The sequence below is a fragment of the Pristis pectinata genome, chromosome 17 (genome assembly GCF_009764475.1).
Source record: "Pristis pectinata isolate sPriPec2 chromosome 17, sPriPec2.1.pri, whole genome shotgun sequence".
NCBI classification, from domain to species: domain Eukaryota; kingdom Metazoa; phylum Chordata; class Chondrichthyes; order Rhinopristiformes; family Pristidae; genus Pristis; species Pristis pectinata.
The window spans coordinates 14,648,555-14,671,095 of NC_067421.1; the positions used below are offsets into that span (position 1 = coordinate 14,648,555).

The window sequence follows — 22,541 nt, forward strand, 5'->3', positions numbered from 1 at the left end:
TATGCTCTGTCATGAAGATATAGTTGTTAATACTTGGCTGAACTCTACTTGAGATTGATGTAGATGAAAAATTTTATGGATGTCTGTAAATGGAGTTTATGATTGACACAATGTAATATTTACACTGCAGTTTATATCTTTTTCTGAATATGGTCATAGTTTCCGATCAATTCATGAAGTAACTAGTAACATCAACAGCTCATTCTCTAAGTAAATATATGTCTTCATGTTTTTATCTGTGGTCAATGAACTTAGGGAGACATAACCATACAGATATCTCATTGTGCCCAACTGCTCATTATTATATCTAGTTCCTAACCATGGATTATTTTATAGCAAACTAAATTGTTCTATCAGATCTTCAGATCTATGTAATAACCAGGTTGTGGAGTAACTATCAGTTTAATTGCAAATTAAGTGTAATATTAGTTGGCTGAATTTGTAGCCGCTTCATCTCATTTCAGTCATCATTCTTTTGTTGAATGTGCCCTCCATTTCTGCTTAGTTCACCTTTTCTTCAAACTACCACTTGGAATGGTCAGAAGACCAAGTTTGATTCAGTGGCACGACGCAAAGTGAGAAGAACTGCTGCCTCACAATTCCAAAGTCCCGAGTTCAATCCTGACCTTGGGTGCTGTCTGTGTGGAGTTTGCACTTTCTCCCTTTGTACATGAGGGTTCCCTCCCACATCCCAAAGGCGTGCTGGTTGGTTAATAGATGACTGTAGGTTGCCCTAATGTAGTTGAGTGGTTGGAGAATCAGGCAGGAGTTGATGGTCATGTGAGAGAGAATAGATTATAGGGAAATAAGTGGGGAATTAGGATTGATGGGAATGTCCTGAGAGCAGACATAGACTTCATGGGCCAAATGGCCTCCTTCTATGTGGTATGAAAAATGTATGATTTATTTTTCTCCCTCTCTAGTTAAAAAAAGGAAGCCAGGAATCGACAATATTCCTTTTTTCACTCCTTTCATTTCAATAAGAAGTCTCTCCCTTCCTCATCATAGTATGATCACTCTTTATTCATTTACCTTCGAATCTTCAGTGAAAATATTGCAGTAATAACTGTGAAGTGCACATCAAAGATGGTTCTGCCACTTCAAGGAGATTGCTGCCTAACAATCCTTCACTTCAACTCTCCATTCCCAGGGCATTGATTTCAAAATCGCTGTGTCCATCTTTCACTTGTAATCTTGCCCAGCCCCGTTTTGTTAAGGCTGATCACCTGCTCTCATCAGCATCTCTCCAATTTACCACCATGCCAGAAACTGATCAGAATTCTGGAATTTCTCCAAATGTCTTTGCCTCAACATATCGGATACTCTTAACATCCAGAGGGCCTGTTTCTGTGCTGTATCCCTCTATGATCTACCCCCTTTGACATAACTGTCTTCTTTTTAGTTATATTTTGGCCAGATTTCACCTTGACTGTGAAACATCTTATGATAATTTTATATGTTTAAGGTACTGTATAGATGGGGCTTACAGTTTTTGTAGAATTCAGTAGAATTCTCAGAGGTCTAAAAGCAATTTTGCTGAATTCACATCCAAAGGAAAATTGATTTTTACTTGAATTTACCATTTATCTGCAGTAAGCTTGGCCATTCAGGTCACCGCTGGCTAATACTTAAAAGCTGTTCCCCTTGAGAGGAATTTCTTCACTATTTTCCATTACATACCCTGAGTTAAGCAAGATGTTAGAAATCACATTTCAACCGGGGATCACCTACAGTTGCAGTCTTATTTTTATACCATTTGAAATTTCTAAGCATTAATTAATGACTGGGAGTGAATAAGCAAAAATTGATTATCATCCCCCCCACTGGTTTATTTGACTGTGAAGAAATGACTAACCTTCTTCTGAAATGTGCAATTTACAATGTAATGAAGTGAGTGAGTTCTCACTGAAATCAGTCAGGAGTTGTGAAAATCTCTTGTCTTGTTGTATGTCAATGGGAATGTATCAAGAGGACTGTGCATTAGGTAGGCACAGGGGCTGCACTGAGTTTTGGTATTCCAAACCAGTTTCTGTGAAACCAATGAAATGATAATCTGGTAGCCTCTGTTTGGGAATGAATGATTTAATCTGCCAGATTACTGTTGAGCCGGTCCAGATAAAAGGTCTCAATCCGAAACGTTAACTGTCCATTTCCCTCCACAGATGCTGCCTGACCTGTGGAGTTCCTCCAACATTTTGTTTTTTTGCTTTTTATAATCAGGTCATCAGTTTGTGTGATGTTGACTGAAATATTGGGCAAGCCAGCGGAGAGAACTCCACTGCCCTTCTTTGAATAACAGCATCTATCATTTACTAGAGAGATGTATAGATTTTATCTGATGTTCCACTAAAACCATTACTCATCATCTTAGAGACCTCTTAACTCTTTCTATCCAGAAGAGTATGGTCCTAATTGTTCCATCTTCTCTGAAGTCATTCAGCAATGATAACATCCTGATTAACCTTTGGTCTGCCCTTTCTAAAACCTTTCTAACACTGTTTCTGTATTTCAACAATCTTGGTCATTTTGTTAAATAATATTTTTTGTAAAATTCCTATTTATTCAAGTTACACCAGTACAGTAACTCTACAGATCTTTCAGTTTGGTAAGGGAAATGACCATCATCATGAATGACGTATAGATTAAGAGCATTGTGCTAAATGCTTTGTTCTCTTGATGTATTTGCTCTGTGACATTTTCCTGCTGTTCTCATGGTTTTTTAGTCCAATGAGCAGGAGTTACTCCATCACAAGACATGCGTTCATTTCTCTGAAATTGAAAGAAAGATAATCATGTGTTAGAGAAAGCAGAATGATTATTTCTTGAACGTGGATGTGTGCCTGGAACTCAGAGGCACATAACATGAAAGCCTCTTCCACCATTCAAGCAGATCTCAGCTGACTTGGAAGTATTTGATTACAGTTTGAACAGGTGATCCATAACCAAAATTAGATTCTGTTTTATTTTTAATTTCTAGATGCTCTGAATTCGTGTGCAGCTAGTTGTGGAAACAAACTGTCTCAGTGTTCTTGTCATGTGACTTGTGAACCATTGGGAACATGTTGCGCAGATTACTGGAATTTCTGCTTACGGATATCTCCTCAGTCAGGAACCTTAATGGGAGGAGAAGATTTTGTCATCGTTAACAATACATTTAACATTAAAGACCAGATAATCTGTAGGTGAGTCTCTCATTTAGTCACTCTAGATCCTATTTGTGCAAGGGACCAATCTATCCAAGGACATTAGCCCCTGTTGTTAATGGACCGTAATATCATTAACTTTGATTGTGCTGGTGAGACACTGATAATTCTTTGAATCCAGAGGCAAAGACATGGGTAATGTTAATAAACATAAATAAAGTGAAATTCTCATGTCAGAATCATAAAAACATGTACATCTATGTCATTCAACCTATCACATCCATACTGGAAAAGTTAACAAGCTAAGTTGATTTTCACCTTCTCTACTCTTGGTCCATAATGTTGGCCAATGGCTCTTATTAAGTGTGATGAAGGTTTTTCCTCTACAAATCTTTCAGCTAAGGAGTTCCACACCCCTACCATCCATTGAATAAAAATATTTTTCGTCAGCTTTGCTTTATCCTTCAACCAATTAACTGAAATCTATGCCCTCCAGTGTTGGTTCTCTCTGGTAAAACAGGTTCTTCCTGTTACTTCTGTCAAGACCTCTCACCTCAGTTATATCTCCCTTCAGTTCCCCTTGTCCCAACAACAAAAAAAATCATAAAAGTGCCAGACAAAGACTGTGTCCAACAAATGAGTCTCACCACTTATTCTTGACATTCAGTGGCATTACCATCACCGAGAGCCCAGTATTAAGATAAGATATGTTTATTAGTCACATGTAGATTGAAACACACAGTGAAATGCATCTTTTGCATAGAGTGTTCTGGGGGCAGCTTGCAAGTGTCGCCACGCTTCCGGCGCCGACATAGCATGCCCACAGCTTCCTAACCCGTATGTCTTTGGAATGTGGGAGGAAACTCACACAGACACAGGGAGAATGTACAAACTCCTTACACACAGTGGTTGGAATTGAACCCGGGTTGCTGGCGCTGTAAAGTGTTATGCTAACCACTACACTACTGTGCCTGCCACCATCCTGGGGCCACCACTGACCAGAAACTCATCTGCGCGATCTGCCTGAATGTTGCTGCTAAAAGAATGGGACAAAGGCCATGCATCCTGTGCCAATTGACGAGCTCGACCTCTTGATATCCCAGTGCCTTTCCAATCTACATGGCACCTGCCTGGATAACTGCAGCTCCAAAGACTCTCAAGAAGCTCAACACCATTCAAGGCAAAGTGACCCACTTGATTGGCACCTGTCACTCAATTTCTCCACCACAGGCGCACATTTCTCCAAAATGCATGGCCGTTACTTGTCCACAGCCACAACCTCTATCACTAGGGGCTTCAGGTGCACGGGACCACCATCACTGCTGTTTCCCTCCAAATCGGACTATATGTTCCACTGATAATACATCAATGGTATTTCATTGCTGCTGTAACTAAGTCAGTAAACTCCCTTCCTAAGACCATTGGGGAAGTACATTCGCCAGAAGGACTATGACAGTTCAGGAAGGTGGTCACCAAGGGCAATGAAGGACAGCCTTTTCCACTGACATCCATATCACAAAAATGAATAAATAATGAAAAGGCCAACTGAGCCAGTCCCTCCTTTGTATCTTATGTTTTAAGTCTGTATTTCCTTATGGCACAGGAGGCCATTCAGCCCACTGATCCTGTGCCAGAGCTCTCAGAGCAATCCCATCAAACCCATTCCCCCACTCATAGTTCCTCACGTGTATAATTCTCCAGCCCTGTCAACATCCACAAAAAATCTCTCTGCACCTCCTCTAATGTTCCAGTGACGTGGTGACAAGGACTTAACCCAGTACTTTAGCTGTGTTCTCTATGGTAGTAGTGTGATCTCCTTGCTTTTATATTTTATGTCTTGGTCAATAAAAGCAGGCATGGTAGTGTAGCAGTTAGCATAATGTTTTACAGTGCCAGTGACCCGGTTCAATTCCAGCTGCTGTTTGTAAGGAGTTTGTACATTCTCCCTACAACTGCGTGGGTTTCCTCCGGGTGCTCCGGTTTCCTCCCACATTCCAAAGACGTACAGGTTAGGAAGTTGTGGGCATGCTATAGAACCATAGAACCATAGAACCATAGAACACTACAGCACAGAAAACAGGCCATTTGGCCCTTCTAGTCTGTGCCGAAATGTTATTCGCTAGTGCCATTTACCTGCACCCAGTCCATAACCCTCCAGACCTCTCCTGTCCATGTATCTATCCAATTTATTCTTAAAGCTCAAGTGTGAGCCTGCATTTACTATATCAGATGGCAGCCTGTTCCATACTCCCACCACCCTTTGAGTGAAGAAGTTCCCTCTAATGTTCCCCCTAAACTTATTCCCCTTTCACCCTAAAGCCATGTCCTCTCGTACTTATCTCTCCTAATCTAATCTAGGTGGAAAGAGCCTACTCACATTAACTCTGTCTATACGCCTCATAATTCTGTAAACCTCTATCAAATCTCCCCTCATTCTTCTGCGCTCCAAGGAATAAAGTCCTAACCTGTTCAATCTTTCCCTGTAACTCAACTCCTGAAGACCCGGCAACATTCTAGTAAATCTCTTCTGCACTCTTTCAATCTTACTGATATCCTTCCTATAATTAGGTGACCAGAACTGCACACAATACTCCAAATTTGGCCTCACCAATGTCTCATACAATCTCACCATAACATCCCAACTCCTATACTCAATACTTTGATTTATGAAGGCCAGGATGCCAAAATCCTTCTTTACAACCCTGTCTACCTGTGATGCCACTTTCAGGGAATTATGTATCTGAACTCCCAGATCCCTTTGTTCCTCCGCACTCCTCAGTGCCCTACCATTTACTGTGTATGTCCTACCTTGATTTGTCCTTCCAAAATGCAACACCTCACACTTGTCTGCATTAAATTCCATCTGCCATTTTCTGGCCCATTCTTCCAGTTGGTTCAGATCCCTCCACAAGCTTTGAAAGCCTTCCTCACCGCCCACTACGCCTCCAATCTTAGTATCATCAGCAAACTTGCTGATCCAATTTACCACATTATCATCTCGATCATTGATATAGACAACAAACAACAATGGCCCCAGCACAGATCCCTGAGGCACACCACTGGTCACAGGCCTCCAGTCTGAGAAACAATCATCCACTACCACTCTCTGTCTTCTCCCACAAAGCAAATTTCGAATCCAGTTTACAACCTTTCCATGGATACCTAGTGTCTGAACCTTCTGAACTAACCTCCCATATGTGAACTTGTCAAAGGCCTACTAAAGTCCATGTAGACAACATCCACAGCCTTTCCTTCATCTACTTTCTTGGTAACCTCCTCAAAAGATTCATTAAACACGATCTACCACGCACAAAGCCATGCTGACTATCCTTAATCAGCCTTTGGCTATCCAAATACTTGTATATCTGATCTCTCAGAACACCTTCCAATAATTTACCCACTACTGATGTCAGGCTCACTGACCTGTAATTACCTGGTTTACTTTTAGATCCTTTTTTAAACAATGGAACTACATGAGCTACCCTCCAGTCCTCATACCCTCACAGCCGGAAGTGTGGCGATACTTGTGGGCTGCCCCCAGAACACTCTACTCAAAAGATGCATTTCACTGTGTGTTTCAATGTACATGTGACTAATAAAGATGTCTTATCTTATCTTATTCTGTATGCCTTCATAACCACCTTATATACCAATGCTGCAGCCTTCAGAGATCTGTGGACAAGCACTCCCTGAGCTGTCAGTTCCCCTCCTATTTACTACCATTTATGGAGCATTTGCTTTGCCCTCTTCAAATGCATTACCTCTCACTTTTCTGGATTGAATTCCGCTTGCCATATTTGTGTCCATCTAACTTCTCCATTGTTTCCCTCCTGCAGGCTAAAACTCCATGATCTTATGACTTGCAAGATAAAAGTCTCTCTACTGCATATCTCATTTGGATTAAACTTGAAACTATTCTCTTTTTAGGTTCAAGAAATCCATTGTTACCAAGGGATATGTTGATGATGATAAGATGGCCCATTGCATCTCACCATTGCTCTATGAAAACGGAAGGATACCTTTTGAGTTGTCAACAGACAATGGAAAGAGCTACAGTCACCAGGGGACATGGGTGTCAGGTCAGGTGAAATCCTTGCACTGAACATTGAGCTACAAGTGAACTTTTTCATTGGTAACACCTTGGAAAAGTAGTGCAATAAGTGGATTGTAGAAGGCCCAAGGTAATTGTTTAGGAACAAAGTTGACAGAAGGGAGGCAATATTTTTCATTTCTTGTGTATCAGTGAAGTCAATCACAGATGGAGTTGGTAATGAGGCTCAGAGGCCATGTGAAGCTGATGAAACTGCTCACATGAGGCCTTCAAACAAAACCTCATGCTCCAAGTGTCAAGCCTTAAATGACGACTGTCACCTGAGATCCGGGGTATCATTCACTTCTTTCTGCTGTCTATTGGAAGAAGTCATAGAAGGTGCTATTAAAAAGATTGAAAGGAGTCATAGAATCATAGAGAGTTACAGCATGAAAACAGGTCCTCCAGTGCACCAAATCCGTGATGACCATCAACCATCCATTACACTAATCCCATATTAATCCTATTTTTTATTCTCCCCACATTCCCATCAACTCTGCCCTGATTCTCACTTTCCAACACACCAGGGGCAATTTACATTGGCCAATTAACCTACCAACCCCTACATCTTTGGGATGTGGGAGGAAATCAGAGCACTCGGGGGAAACCCACATGGTCACAGGGAGAACATGCAAACTCCACACAGCACCGGAGGATGAACCGGTGCAGGATAGAACCAGTGCCTGATGCCGTGAAGCAACAGTTTTACCAGCTGTGCCACTGTGCCACCCACTGAGCTATGGAGCCTTTGCTTTAATGGGGCAATCAATTCCATTTGTCCTTTCCTGACCTGTGAAGACGTGTTTGGTCACTAGTTAACAACTACCACACAAGCATATGGAAATGTAATGTGGGGGGATTTGTGGATTACATTTCATTTATCTGAGACACACATTTCAATAACAGTAAGTCTGGGAGATCTGCAAAAGCACCGTCAAAGACAGTAGTCCTGGGCTCAGTGAAAGTATCAGAATCCAGTGATGGACTAGGCGTTGCTGAGGTTCTCAGCAATGACACTGGGGAACCACCTCTCAGATCCTGCACCCGGTATAGAACCTGCCCTGTCCCAGAATCCAAGGGTTCATTGATTAGTGGAGATTGTAGGACTGTGGAACAGGAAGCAAAGGGGAAATCAAGATGTACATGTTTTAATATAATATTTTGTTTTCGTTTAGATTATTTATTATTATTTTTAACTTTAGATACTTCTACTTAACCTTATTTAAAAAAATGTTTTTAAAAATTATTTACTTCCAATATAGTAGTTTATCAAACGAGTCAGCTTTTGCAGTTGGCAAAGCGAGGATCAATGTCACTCTGAAGCTTTTCTGGGGCACTTTGGGCTTGGGGCTTCCTTATTCTGCCACCAGAGGTACTGGTGTTACTCAGGCCTTGCTGCTTGAGACTGACATGATTTGGGCCAGCAACAGACCTCCTGCACCTGGACCAGGTCAGCATTAATATTGGAGAACTGTGGGCAGCCTTTTAAGATAGTGGAACTGCTCAGTGAGATCTGGCTCATTGTTTGCTTATCCTTGGAAGCAACCCTTTGAAGTAAACCTTGCTGGAGAGAGTGACCCTAGAGAAAATGCTACTGAAGTACATTGTTCTAAATGGAGCTGACTTATGCAGGAGGGCTGAGATCCTAATATTGCATTGGAATGAAATTCCAGGCAGGTTAGAATTTTTATTTGTGACCTTGAAATCAATTCCCACTCAATAAATGCTAGTAGTAAACACATTTTACTTTTTAATGAAATGGTCTTATTTGGTGCGTATCTCAGACCTGCAGAGGTGCTCTCAAACTGAGGGCAGTTGTCATCTGCCTTTGTGACACGTTGGTCAACATACTGAATATTCCTGAAGTTATTATTATAAGTTTATCAATTAGAAATACCTTCAGTTTATCACTGCAAAATTTTATTAGCGATTAAATGAATAAAACTACACTGAGGCATCACTGAATATCAGCAAACCAGTGTGCTAGTGCAAGTGTGGGGTTGTAACTGATTGTTGTAACTGATAACCTCGTTTACAGCTTATCCCTCTGGTCACTCGGTTTTACCCCATCAGTGACATCCCCACTCCCCTACCCTTCATGCAACTAAATGAGCTTCCTTTCTCCCCTTCCCAGTTCTGCTGAAGGGTCTTTGTCCTGAAACGTTAACTCTTGTTTCTCTTCCTACAGATGCAGCCTGACCTGCTGAGTATTTCCAGCATTTTCTGTTTTTATTTTAGATTTCCAGCATCTGCCTTTTTGTTTTGCTTTTCAGAATCAGTCCCATACTCTATCTGACACAAATTATTTCATTCAAATGTGATAACATTTAACAAAGAATTCATTAAGCTCTCTGCTTTTGTTGCCTTTCCTCTTGTGTGAATGCACATAAATGTAAGTGAGATGAGCTTGGTAATAGGAGGGCGGCTCGATAGCGTAGCGGTTAGCGCGACGCTATTACAGCGCCAGCGATCGGGGTTCAATTCCTGCCGCTGTCTGTGAGGAGTTTGTACGTTCTCCGGTGTCTGCGTGGGTTTCCTCTGGGTGCTCCGGTTTCCTCCCACATTCCAAGGACGTACGGGTAGGTTAATTTGGGTTTAAGATGGGCGGCGCAGACTTGTTGGGCCGGAAGGGCCTGTTACCACGCTGTAAATAAAAATTGACTTTAAAATCTAAAAAATCCCCTGGAATTTACCACATTTCAGCAGCAATGGGGTATTTCTTCCAACAAGGCTGAGCAGAAATGTTTAGAACTTAATGATCCTCGAACCATATATAAATGCATTGCAAGAAGCTTGCCATCATTGACCAAAACTGAATGGTCAGTTCAGTTTGGTAACAATTTCACCTGAGACCTCAATTGATTATTTAATTTGGAGACATGGTCATTGACATTTGAATAGGAGGATGAGCTTCCCCCCTGCTATTGCACTTGACCTGGTTGCCCATACATTATGTTAAACCCGGTACTTGATTTATGGAGAATGGGCTTGAAGAGTTCAGTGATAACTGGAAGAATGGAAGTGAATATCAGGAACTCCAAGCACTCTGTACGATGATAGTAGCCAAGGCCACAGTCTATCACCTTTCCCTAACATTGCTTTTCCTTGGATTTGCTTTTGTTGGAAGGCATATGAAAAGTTTGTACAATTTCTACAGATTAAGCGCAGGACCTGGACGTTTCTGATTAACATCTTCAAGTAATTTGCTAATGAAGTTGTAATAATATTTGAACTGGCTAATACGGATATCAATTTTCAGCAACAATATGAAGGGCATTAAGAATTCTCCTGAGCACCAGTATGGACTTTACGCTTCAAAAAAAAACCTTCTCATGAAAGGAACACCCTATTTATTATTATTAGGAATGACTTTGTCATAATATAACAGTTATAAGCCCCACGAGCTTTGCTCTCCCAGCTGATACACTCAATGAACCTTTAGATTAGATTGTTGTGCTGTAATTGTTCCCAGATATCCACCATTCTAAATATAGCACCGGCAAAATATTCAATATTGTGCATAGCCGTACAAGAAAACTATTTTACATTTGAAGAACTAATGGAACAATAGAAGCGATCTCTAGCAGAAGACAATGAATATTTTTCCAAATTGCGATACAGCTGTATAGACAGTTATCATAACTTAGTGTTGGAGAATTAAGATATTACATATCCCTTGTAACATTTCTTTGCCTCCATGAGGTAGTAAGTATGAAGCCAATGTGCAACTACAAAGCCAATTAATTGGAAGTTTATTGAAGCTTTGACATCAACATGACCAATTGGGGAATGAAGTCCAAGCAGGTTAGGATTTTTATTTACAACCTTGAAATCAATTCTCACCCAGCAAATGCTGATAATAAACACATATTACTTTTTAATGAATTGTCTTATTTGGTGCTTATCTCAGACATGCAAAGGTGCTCTAAAAACTGAGGGCAGTCGTCATCTGCCTTTGTGATACTGATGCTGGCCAACATATTGAATATGTGTGAAGTTCATCAGTTAGAAATACCTTCAGTTTATTACTGCAAAGTTTTATTAGCAATTAACTTAATAAGACTACATAGGGGTGTCACCCAATGTCAGCAAAGCACTGTGGTGGTGTAAGGGTGGAGTTGTTTCGCAATGGTAGCCCTGACAAGGCAGCAAGATAATTCTGGATGATTTCACACCCACAAAGGGCATGGCAGGGCACAGATAGAGCGCCAGAGATAGGGTTCTGCTATCTGGCATACACTCCAAGCAATTTACCTTCCCACTGAACCCTGGCAATATATTAGCTCCATGGAAGGGCTTTTTCTACATTCATGTCCTCCTGGTTCAGAGAAATGTCACAGGGAGGCTTTGACTGGGGAAGCACTTTAACCGATAAACCATCCATGTAAATTAGTAGATGGAAGGTTAGGCACCACATTTTCCTGCAATTGCTGATTAGGGCTCAATCCAGCACAGAACTGGTCAATATTCTGCTTACCAATTGCCTGTTTAATACTCTGGTGCCAAGAAATCTGTTATTCTTTTGCTTAAGTAACCCCTAAATGATGTTTTACACATGAATTCAGGGGATAGTGCCCAAGTCAGAACTTTTCAGAAGTGGCACTTTTTGCAAAATTGGTCCAGGCACTTCTATGCACTAAGCAGAAAATGATTTCTAGTTGTGATATGCAGCTGGCATATTAATGATGGCATCCCCTTGTCAGCTCTAACACCATAAATTGGGCATTTTGTGTGCAACTTACCCCTTTTAAGAGTACCATGAGACCAGCATGCTACCTTTCAACAGCTCTTCTGATTTTAAAGGCATCTGGATGTCTTATTGTCCACCTTCAGAAGTCAGGTTCGGTAGTTGGGATACCATCTGAAGCCCACTGACTGGGCTGAAACCCACAGTGAAGGAGTTGTGCTGAATTTAACAGCTGAAGTATCCATGTGATGAAGGCTTCAGTAGTCACACCCGTGGGTGATATCTATTATTGGAGGAATCAATATGGTGATGAATTGCCATATAAGATAGGTTGGGACCTTGTCCCAGGAGGCACAGACATACACGTCAATAATGACCCTATTTGCAGATGGTCTTCAGAAGCATTGATTTAACTCTGAGGTAAAGGGAGGTAAATCTAAATGAATGGAAACTAGGGTCTAAATGGTTTAGACCCTATCCTAAATCCCCAAAGACATTATAAGCTAGGCAGAATGTAGTCTGCCTTTCATCTGAACTGTCAGACTTGGCACTTATAATGAAATACAAAATCTACACTTACTTCTTGGCATGGGTCATCTCTTCTCCTTGTTTTGATGTCGCTCTGCCCCGGAAGCCCCATTGGGCTGGATCGTGCTGGACCTGACACAAGAGTGGGCTCTGACCAGAGGCTGGGATCAGGAGTGGTCAAAGGCCTTTGAGTTATTGTTAAATTTCTCTGGGAATATCAGGTATATTTGAAACTAATTTGAAAAATAGAAATGATTAAAGAAATAATGTTAATTAAAACACACTAAAAAAGGAACAAATAATTAAAAACCCTAACTTAAGGTAGAGTAACGCAGACACTTACCTGAACTTGAAAATCAAAAGAAATTGCAGATGCTGGGAATCTAAGACAAAAACAGAACATGCCGGAAACTCTTGGCAGAATGGGCGGCATCTGTGAAAAGAGAAACAGAGTTTCTGGTCCAGAACCCTTTGACCTACCTACGCTTACCTTTTTCCGCAGGCTTGGAGACCCCCACTTGTCTACTGCCCTCCTTGAATTCAGCCCTTCCCTTCAGGACATCAGTGCTTTGCTGCTGAGCTCAGTTATGAGTCCATGACAGGGCAGACAGTCGGATACACTGGGGTCTGACCTCCAGCTCCTCTTGAACTTCTGAGTGTGGCTGATCATGAGATGAGCTGAGCCCTGAACTGCTGACAGCTGACGTCCCAATTCAGGCCAATATTTCTTCCAGTGAAGAATAATACTTTACCAGTTTAAGTCCCCAGAGAGTACTGAGGAACAGAAGGGCCTTGGTGTACAGGTCCAAGGATTCCTGAAGGTGACAGCACAGGTAGATCAGCTGCTTAAGAAGGGACATGGGATACTGCCCTTTATTAGCCTGGGCATAAAAAATAAGAGCAGGGAGATTGCAAGTACATCAGACATTATCAGAACTCTGATAATCCAGCACACATGCTCTTACAGAGGAACCCAACTCTTAGGGAGTGTGGGGGTAGATTTGAAATATTGGTGTTGAGACTTGTCTAGAATTTATGCTCTCTGCGAGTATTCATTTCCTCATGGAGATGCAAAAGTCAGAACTGTCCAGCATTAACTGCTGTTTGTAAGTGATTTTAACTCTCTTTCTATTGGTTCTCTCCAAACTTGCAGTGCACCATGGAAAATTTTCACCCTTGAAGAAAAGCGTTTTACAGAATGGAACCAAATGGCAGTACTATGGTACACCTGGTGTCACTGGGACCCTGACGCTCACTTGGAACTCATCGTTACTCCCAGTGAACTCTGTAAATGTTGAGCTCTGGGGTTACAGAGAATACGGTAAACAACTATTTTGTGTGATATAAGTGGATTGAGATTGTACACACTTCAGAACATGCAACAGCTTTGCCAGGAAGTTGACAACCGCACTGCCTTTAGGGCGGCACAGCTGTCACCTGCCTCCCAGTTCCAGTGTGACGCTGGTTCAATCCTGACCTTGGGTGCACCTGCACCTTTTCCCTGTGACATGTAGGTTTCCACCGGGTGCTCCAGATTGCTCCCACATCCCAAAGACATGTAGATTGGTTGGTTGGTAGGTTAACTGGCCACTGTAAATTGCCCCCAGTGTAGGTGGGTGGGGGGAGTTGATGCATATTTGAATAAGTTACAGGGAAATAGGTATGGGAATGGATTGGTGGGATCGCTTATGGGCCGGATGACGTCTTTCTACATCCATAAGGAAAACAAGATAAAATGTGAGATTCCCACTTGCAGGATCTTCCCTTCACCACCACTCCTCCCCTTCACAAGATCACAAGACAAAGGAGCAGAAGTAGGCCATTCGGCCCATCGAGTCTGCTCCATGAGCTAAACTAATACTATTCTTATCTAGCCCCAGTTTCCAGCCTTGTCCCCATATCCCTTGATACCTTGACTAATTAGATACCTATCAATCTCCTCCTTAAACGCCCCCAATGATCGGGCCTCCACAGCTGTACGTGGCAAAGAATTCCATAATCTCACTACCCTCTGGCTAAAGAAATTTCTCCTCACTTCTGTTTTAAACTGGTACCCTCTAATTCTAAGATTATGCCCTCTAGCCCTGGACTCACCCACCAGGGGAAACAGCTTAACCACATCTATTCTGTCCAGTCCTTTCAACATTCTAAATGTTTCTATGAGGTCCCCTCTCATCCAATGAATACAGTCCAAGAGTCGACAAATGCTCATCATATGTAAGCCCTTTCATTCTGGGAACCATCCTCGTAAATCTTTTCTGAACCCTTTCCAACATCAGTACATCCTTCCTAAGATATGGGGCCCAAAACTGCGTACGGTATTCCAAATGAGGCCTCACCAGTGCCCCATAGAGCCTCATCAACACTTCCTTACTTTTATACTTTATACCTCTCAAAATGAATGCTAACATAACATTCGCTTTCTTTACCACCGATCCGACCTGGTGGTTAACCTTTAGGGTATCCTGCACGAGTACCCCCAAGTCCCTTTGTACTTCTGTACTTTGAATTTTCTCCCCATCTAGATAATAATCTGCCCGTTTATTTCTTTTTCCAAAGTGTACAACGGCACATTTCTCAACATTGAATCTCATCTGCCATTTCCTTGCCCATTCTCCTAAACTATCCAAGTCTTTCTGAAACCTTCCTATTTCTTCAATACTCCCTACTCCTCCACCTACCTTGGTGTCGTCTGCAAACTTAGCCACAAAACCATTTACTTCATAATCCAAATCATTAATGTACAAAGTAATAAGAAGTGGCCCCAACACCGACCCCTGAGGAACACCACTAGTAACCGGTAGCCAACCGGAACAGGATCCCTTTATTCCCACCCTTTGCTTTCTGCCTACCAGCCAATGCTCCACCCATTCTAATATCCTACCTGTAATTCCATGACCTCTCATCTTATTAATCAGCCTCTTGTGCTGCACCTTGTCGAAGGCCTTTTGAAAGTCTAAATACACAACATCCATAGCCTCTCCCTTATCCACCCTACCTGAGATTTCCTCAAAAAACTCCAATAGATTGGTCAGGCAGGATCTTTCCTTCATGAAACCATGCTGGCTTGGGCCTATCTTGCCTTGCACCTCTAGGTATTCCATAACCTCATCCTTGAGGATCGATTCCAATAACTTTCCCACCACCGATGTCAGACTATTAGGTCTGTAATTTCCTTTATGCTGCCTCCCACCCTTCTTATACAGAGGAACTACATTTGTGACCTTCCAGTCCTCCAGAACCATGCCGGAGTCTATTGATTCCTGGAAGATTATCACCAATGCCTCCCCAATCTCTGAAGCCACCTCCTTCAGAACCTGGGTGTGCACCTCATCTGGTCCGGGAGGCTTATCTGTCCTTAGTCCATTTAGCTTCCTGAGCACCTTCTCTCTAGTAATCTTAACTGAATTCAGTTCTGTCCCCTGAGACCCCTGACTATCCGGTATATTGCTAATGTCCTCCACAGTGAAGACCGATGCAAAATACTCATTTAGTTCCTCTGCCATCTCTCTGTTATCCATTATAATCTCTCCCACACCATTTTCAATTGGTCCTATATCAACCCGTGTCTCTCTTTTACTCTTCATATATTTAAAGAAAACTCTTGGTATCTTTTTGAAGATTATCTGCCAACTTCCTTTCATAATTCATCCTTTCTTTCCTAATGACCTTCTTAGTTTCTTTCTGTAAGTTTTTAAAAGTTTCCCAGTCTTCTGTTTTCCCACTAACTTTTGCTTCCTTGTATGCCCTCCCGTTTGCTTTTATTTTAGCCTTCACCTCTCTTGTTATTCACATTTGTGCCATTTTTCCATTCATAACCTTTTTTTTCTTGGAATATATCTATCCTGCATTTTCCTTATTTCTTGTAGTAATTCCATCCATTTCTGCTCTGTTGTCCCTCCAACTAGCTTACTTTTCCAATCAATTTGGGCCAGTTCCTCTCTCATGCCACTGGAATTTCCTTTGTTCCACTGAAATATTGACACATCTGATGTCAGCTTCCCCTTTTCAAATTTGAAACTGAACTCAATCATATTGTGATCGCTAGTTCCTAATGGTTCCTTTACCTTTACTTCCCCAATTACCTCCGGTTCATTACACAGCACCCAATCCAAAACAACCGATCCCCTGGTGGGCTCATCAACAAGTTGCTCCAAAAAGCCATCCTGTAGACCCTCCACAAACTCGCTCTCCTGAGATCCACTGCCTTCCTGACTTTCCCAATCCACCTTCATGTTAAAATCCCCCATAATTTATCTTGACATTGTCTCTCTGACATGCTTTTGCTATTTCTAGCTGTAACTTATAGTCCACATCCCGGCAGCTGTTGAGGGGGGCCTATATATCACAGCTATTATTGTCCTTTTACCCTTGCCATTTCTTAGCTCCACCCATAAGGATTCCACTTCTTCTGACCCTATGTCCCTTCTCTCGATTGCTTTTATATCATTACGAACCATCAGGACCACACCACCCCCTCTGCCTACCTGCCTATCTTCCTCTGGACATTTAGTTCCCACCCACAGCCTTCCTTAAGCCATGACTCGGTGATTGCCACAATGTCATATTTTTTAATCTGTAGCTGTGCCACTAGGTCATCCACCCTATTTCTAATGCTACGTGTGTTTAAATATAATACATTTGGACCAGTATCTGCTGCCGATTTTGCTGTATTTCTATTGTTCAGCGAATTATCCTGTCTTTTCACCTGCCTGTCCTTCTTTCCATTTTCACTGCACACTGTCTTGGACTTGCTCCTATATACCTCTTCCTCTATCCTAACATCCTGGTTTCCTTCCCCCTGCCAAATTAGTTTAAACCCTCCCCAACAGCTATATTAAACATTCCCACCAGGATATTGGACCCCTTGGAGTTCAGGTGTAACTCATCCTTTGTGAATAGGTCATACCTCTCCCAAAAAAGGTCCCAATGATCCGAGAACTTGAAGCAATGGCCCCTGCACCAGTCACTCAGCAACGCATTCATCTGCCAGATCTTTCTATTCTTACTTCCATTAACACGTGGCACAGGTAGTAATCCTGAGATTACGACCCTGGAGGTCCTGCTTCTCAACCTTCTTCCTGGCTCCTTGTAATCTTCCTTCAGGACCTCCTCTCTTTTTCTACCTATGTCATTGGTACCTACATGTACCAAGACTTCTGGCTGATCACCCTCTCCCCTCAGAATATTCTGGACCTGGTCCGAGACATCCCGTACCCTGGCACCAGGGAGGCAACACACCATTTGGGTACTGTTGTCAGGTTCGCAGAATCTCTTATCTGTTCCCCTCACTATAGAATCCCCCAATGACCACTGCATTTCTCCTTGCCTGCTGGACCATGGCACCAGGTACAGTGCCAAACTACTCTTTGCTGTGGTCTTCCTCTGTCAGGTCATCCTCTCCAACAGAATCTAAAATGAGATACCGATTTTTGAGGGGGACTGCCACAGAGGTACTCTCTACAAATTCTTTATAGCTTCTGTCTATCTCCTCCTCACTCTCCCTAATCAGCCGAAGGTCATCAAGCTGCAGCTCCAGGTCCCTAACACGATCCCTGAGGAGCTGCATCTCAATGCACTTTGTGCAGATGTCCTCGGGGAGGCTGGTAGTCTCCCAGGGTCCCCACATCTGGCACTCCAAACATAACACTAATCCCAGATGCATACTGCTATGGCACTGTCTAATGCAACTACAATAAATAAACTAGTAACTTACCCCCACTCTATAAATCTCGCCTCTTACCCCGTTCTCTCCTAAGCCAGTTGAGCCAAAGCCCAACCACTCTGCTCCCTCTCACTCAGCTGCCCGCTCCGAACACTGCCTGCTGGATATTTAAACTGTTTTTTTTAAACTGTTTGCGCGCTACTGAGTGACGTCACGAGCCTGCGCAGTCGCTCCCCACTATCCTCGAACGCTAAGGAAAAAAAAAACAATTATCGCTTCGTTAGTCTTCGGTTCTCTCCGCTCCCTTGCTTCTCGCTGCCGATCCCCTTGTGGGACAGTCAGCAGCCAACCCTTCTACTTACATTGGCAATTTACTGCCTGGCTCTTCATTGACATCTCAACAATATGAGAATTGTTCTGCTACAGGGATTGGGACAATTAACTTGCTGGTGAAATTTCTGGCCAGGAATCTAGTGGTGGTTAAAATCCTTTGGACTGCAGATTTTAGGCTGGTCTCTATTACACATGTAATAAGAGCCTTTGGGACATAAATTCAGGGCAATGTAGGCTCTGCAATTACAGACTTTGCACAACAAAACACTTTGCATGGGAAATGTTGAGTGATTTTGTAAATGTAATTTGGGACAGCTCACTAATTGCCAACACCTCCTCCCAGGTGCACCTTACTCAGAGTCCTGGAGAGGAGAATGGACGTACCTCTACTCACTTGGAGAAGGTGCTCAAAACAATGGAATATTCACTTTCACCCCCAAACCTGCTCCAAAACCCTATTCGGAATGGGAAATTGGAATGTTGCGGCTTATTGACCAGAAGGAAAGCCACGGTGTGCTGTGAGTACATGAACTTACCTCATCATCGGCACTGGTATGACAAGAGGCTTTCCTCGGTATATGCCGTCCTCAGGTTACAAGCGGCCAACTTATGGACACCCCTACATACAAACAAGCTCCCATAATATTATTAAATTCAAAAGTCCAAAATACGTACATACGTTTGTTCCTACGAACGGCAGAACTAGCTTCCTTTCTCTCCTAGTAATTGTACTTTTTCATCAGTCTCCTGTGCTCTCAATGTCATTCAGAATCAGGTTTATTATCACTGACTTATATGTCATGAAATGTGTTGTTTTGCAGCAGCAGTACAGTGCGAAGATAACTTTAACTATAAATTACTAAATAAATAGTGCAAAAAAAAAGGAATAATGAGGTGGTATTCATGAGTTCATGGACTGTTCAGAAATCTGATGGCGGAGGGGAAGAAGCTGTTTCTGAATCATTGAATGTGGGTCTTCAGGCTCCTGTACCTCCTCCCTGATGGTAGTAACGAGAAGAAAGCATGTTCTGGATGGTGAGGATCCTTAGTGATGGATGCCACCTTCTTGAGGCACCATCTGTTGAAGGTGTCCTTGATGGTGGGGAGGGTTGTGACTGGGATAGAACTGGCTGAGTCTATAACCCTCTGTAGCCTCTTTCATTCCTAAGCATTGGAGCCTCCATACCAGGCTGTGATGTAACCTGTCAGAATGTTCTCCACCGTACATCTATAGAAATTTGCAAGAGTCTTTGGTGACGTACATTCATAAGTCGATTTTGTCCATAAGTCAGAAAATATACAACACTCACTCAATATGGTTACCATATAGTCACATGAATGACAGTGATAACATGGCATGAAATCTCATCAAACTCCTAATGAAGTAGAGCCACTGGCGTGCCTTCTTCATGATTGCATCAATGTGTTGGGTCCAGGATAGATCCTCTGAGATGTTGACACCCAAGGAACTTGAAGCTGCTCATCCTTTCCACTGCTGACCCCTCAATGAAGACTGGTGTGTGTTTTCCCGACCTCACCTTCCTGAAGTCCCAAATCGATTCCTTGGTCTTGCTGACGTTGAGTGCAAGGTTGTTGTTGTGACACCACTCAACCAGCCACTCTATTTCACTCCTGTAGGCCTCCTCATCACCATCTGAGATTCTACCAACAAGAGTGGTGTCATCAGTGAATCTATAGATGGCGTTTGAGCTGTGCTTAGCCACCCAGTCGTGAGTGTAGGGACAGTAGGGCATTGGGCTAAGCAGGCATCCTACAGGTGGACCTGTGTTGATTGTCAGCGAGGAGGAGATGTTATCACCGTTATTCATGTGGCTATATGGTAACCATATTGAGTGAGTGTTGTATATTTTCTGACTTACGGACAAAACCGACTTATGAATGTCTGTAAGAACGGAACCCATTCATTACCTGGACATGGCCTTCACCAGGATGTTAAACCTGTGTTGTGATCAGTATTGATTTTTAACTTCTGTGCAATAAAACTAAACAAAACATTGAACTGCGTTCCAGGGCTAGGACCTTGTACAGAAGTCAAAGAACATTGAGTTATTTTAAAATGTCTCCAATTGTTAAAGATACTTAAAAACTATTCAAACAGATTAAATAGTTGAAAAATAAAAAATATTGGAGAAATAAATGTAATTGAAACACCATAAAATACTGACAAATAATTAAAAATATTAACCTGCATTTCAAAGATGAAAAAGACTGCAGGTGCAGAAAAACTGAGATAAACACAGAAAATGCAGGAAACACTCATCAAGCCGGGCAGCACCCATGGAGAGAGAAATCAATTAGTTACTGGTTCAGCTTCACCAGAGAGGCGAGAGTGCTGATCGATTGAGGCTGAGTTGGTGCAAAACTCAAACCTTCCTTTCATTTCCTTCTCTTTTGTTTAAGAGGCAGGGGTTTGGGGAAAGGTGTAATGGGAGTTGTTACTGGTTTTATTGGACTTCCGTAGAGAAATTTTCTAGCAATGTATTATGAAACCCCTCTTAATGATTTGTCAGATAATGTTATCTGTTATTTATCTATGTTGAATCTAAACAATGGGACCTTTTGAGTACACGAAGTTGTAAAGATTAAAATCAGCTTTATATCAGCTACAATCTTTGAAGCCATCTCTTCCTCCTGATTGTATTATAGATTTCGTTTCTCTTTCAGTGTCACCGTTGGTTAGTTGGTAGCACTTTGAGTGAGAAAGACACCCACTCTCCAGGGAGCTGAACCCACAATGCAGGCTGGAACAGGTTGAAGCCAGTGGTAGTCTGTGAGTGCATGAACACTTTGTGGGCATTGGCTCTGGTATGATGAGGGGTTCTCAACCATCACCAGGGGTAAAGCCAGCACTGTGGTTCGGGCTGGTCTTTGTTTGCTGCGCAATGAGTTAAGCATGGCTCTGGGCTGAATTCTCTTGTGCACAGGTCCTCCCCAGTTTGAGATCGCCTGACTTATGTACAACACGCACCTCTGAATGGGCGTTTGTGGGAGCAACAGGATGGATTTGCTGGCTGCTGTGGGGCTGCAGGCATCTTCTACCACGGGGGAACCTGGCTCATGGCCCCATTTCTGATTTATGAACCGTCCGGGTTACAAACAGTTCCCAGGAAAGGAACCCTGCTGTAACCTGGGGATGATCTGTAGTTGACTTCTACAGCTGGGTCATGTCGATCCAAAGCTTATCTTTTGACATGGCATCATGCAGCAAGGACACAGGTCCTTCGGCCCACTGAGCCCGTGCTTACCATTAAGCAGTCATTTACACTAATCTCATTTTACTCTCCCCTCAATCCCATCAACTCCCCCTAGATTCCATGATTCACCCACTAGGGGAAATATACAGCGGCCAGTCAGTGATTCAACCAGCACGTCTTTGGGATGTGGGAGGAAACTGGAGCACCCAGAGGAAACCCATGTGGTCCCAGGGTGAACATGCAAACTCTGCACCGATATTCACCCGCGGTCAGGATTGAACCCGTGTCACAGGGGCTATGAGGCATCGACTCTTACCAGCTACACCACTGTGCCACCCAAAATTTTTCTCATGTCGGTAATTGAACACAGCAGAAGGACCTTGGAAGTTGTTACTCTGTGCTAAGGCAACACAGTGCCTGAACTTGGCTGAGGAAGCAGCCTGAGCAGTGAAGCCAGAGGAGATGTTCAAGTGAAGCCCTCATCTGTCAACTCAAGAGACAACAGGGAAACTGTCTCCTAGTGTTTATCCTTAAATTGAGTCATTCAAAGACAGGTTATCAGCTCTAGTGTTATATCGCTGTTTGTTGGATGTAGATGTGTGGCTGTACATTACAGAAGTACTAATTGACTGGAAAATACATTGAGCCATCCTGTGATTGTGAAAGTTCTTCCTCTTCTTTCTGTCTGATCTACATTTCAACTCCACAAAAATCTATTATTCTTTGTTCTGGAACTTTTCCACTTACCTGACAGCGACAGTGGACAGTGCATTGGACAGTGGACAGTGGAAAAGTGCATTAAATGATACATTTTAAAGTCTGTAATGGTGGGACAGTCTCATCAGGTCATGGGGAGTCTCTGGCATCAGACTGATTTAAG

At 42.6% G+C, this 22,541-nt stretch overlaps 1 protein-coding gene across 1 annotated transcript in view; it reads left to right on the forward strand.

Annotated features, from left to right (window-relative positions):
• susd2 (sushi domain containing 2) overlaps positions 1-22,541 on the forward strand; it is an 81,079-nt gene that overhangs the window by 10,859 nt on the left and 47,679 nt on the right. Inside the window, exons 2-5 of the mRNA XM_052032127.1 lie at positions 2,978-3,182; positions 7,071-7,222; positions 13,602-13,769; positions 18,790-18,964. Coding sequence (XP_051888087.1) covers positions 2,978-3,182; positions 7,071-7,222; positions 13,602-13,769; positions 18,790-18,964 — 700 coding nt within the window. The remainder of the gene's footprint in view (positions 1-2,977; positions 3,183-7,070; positions 7,223-13,601; positions 13,770-18,789; positions 18,965-22,541) is intronic.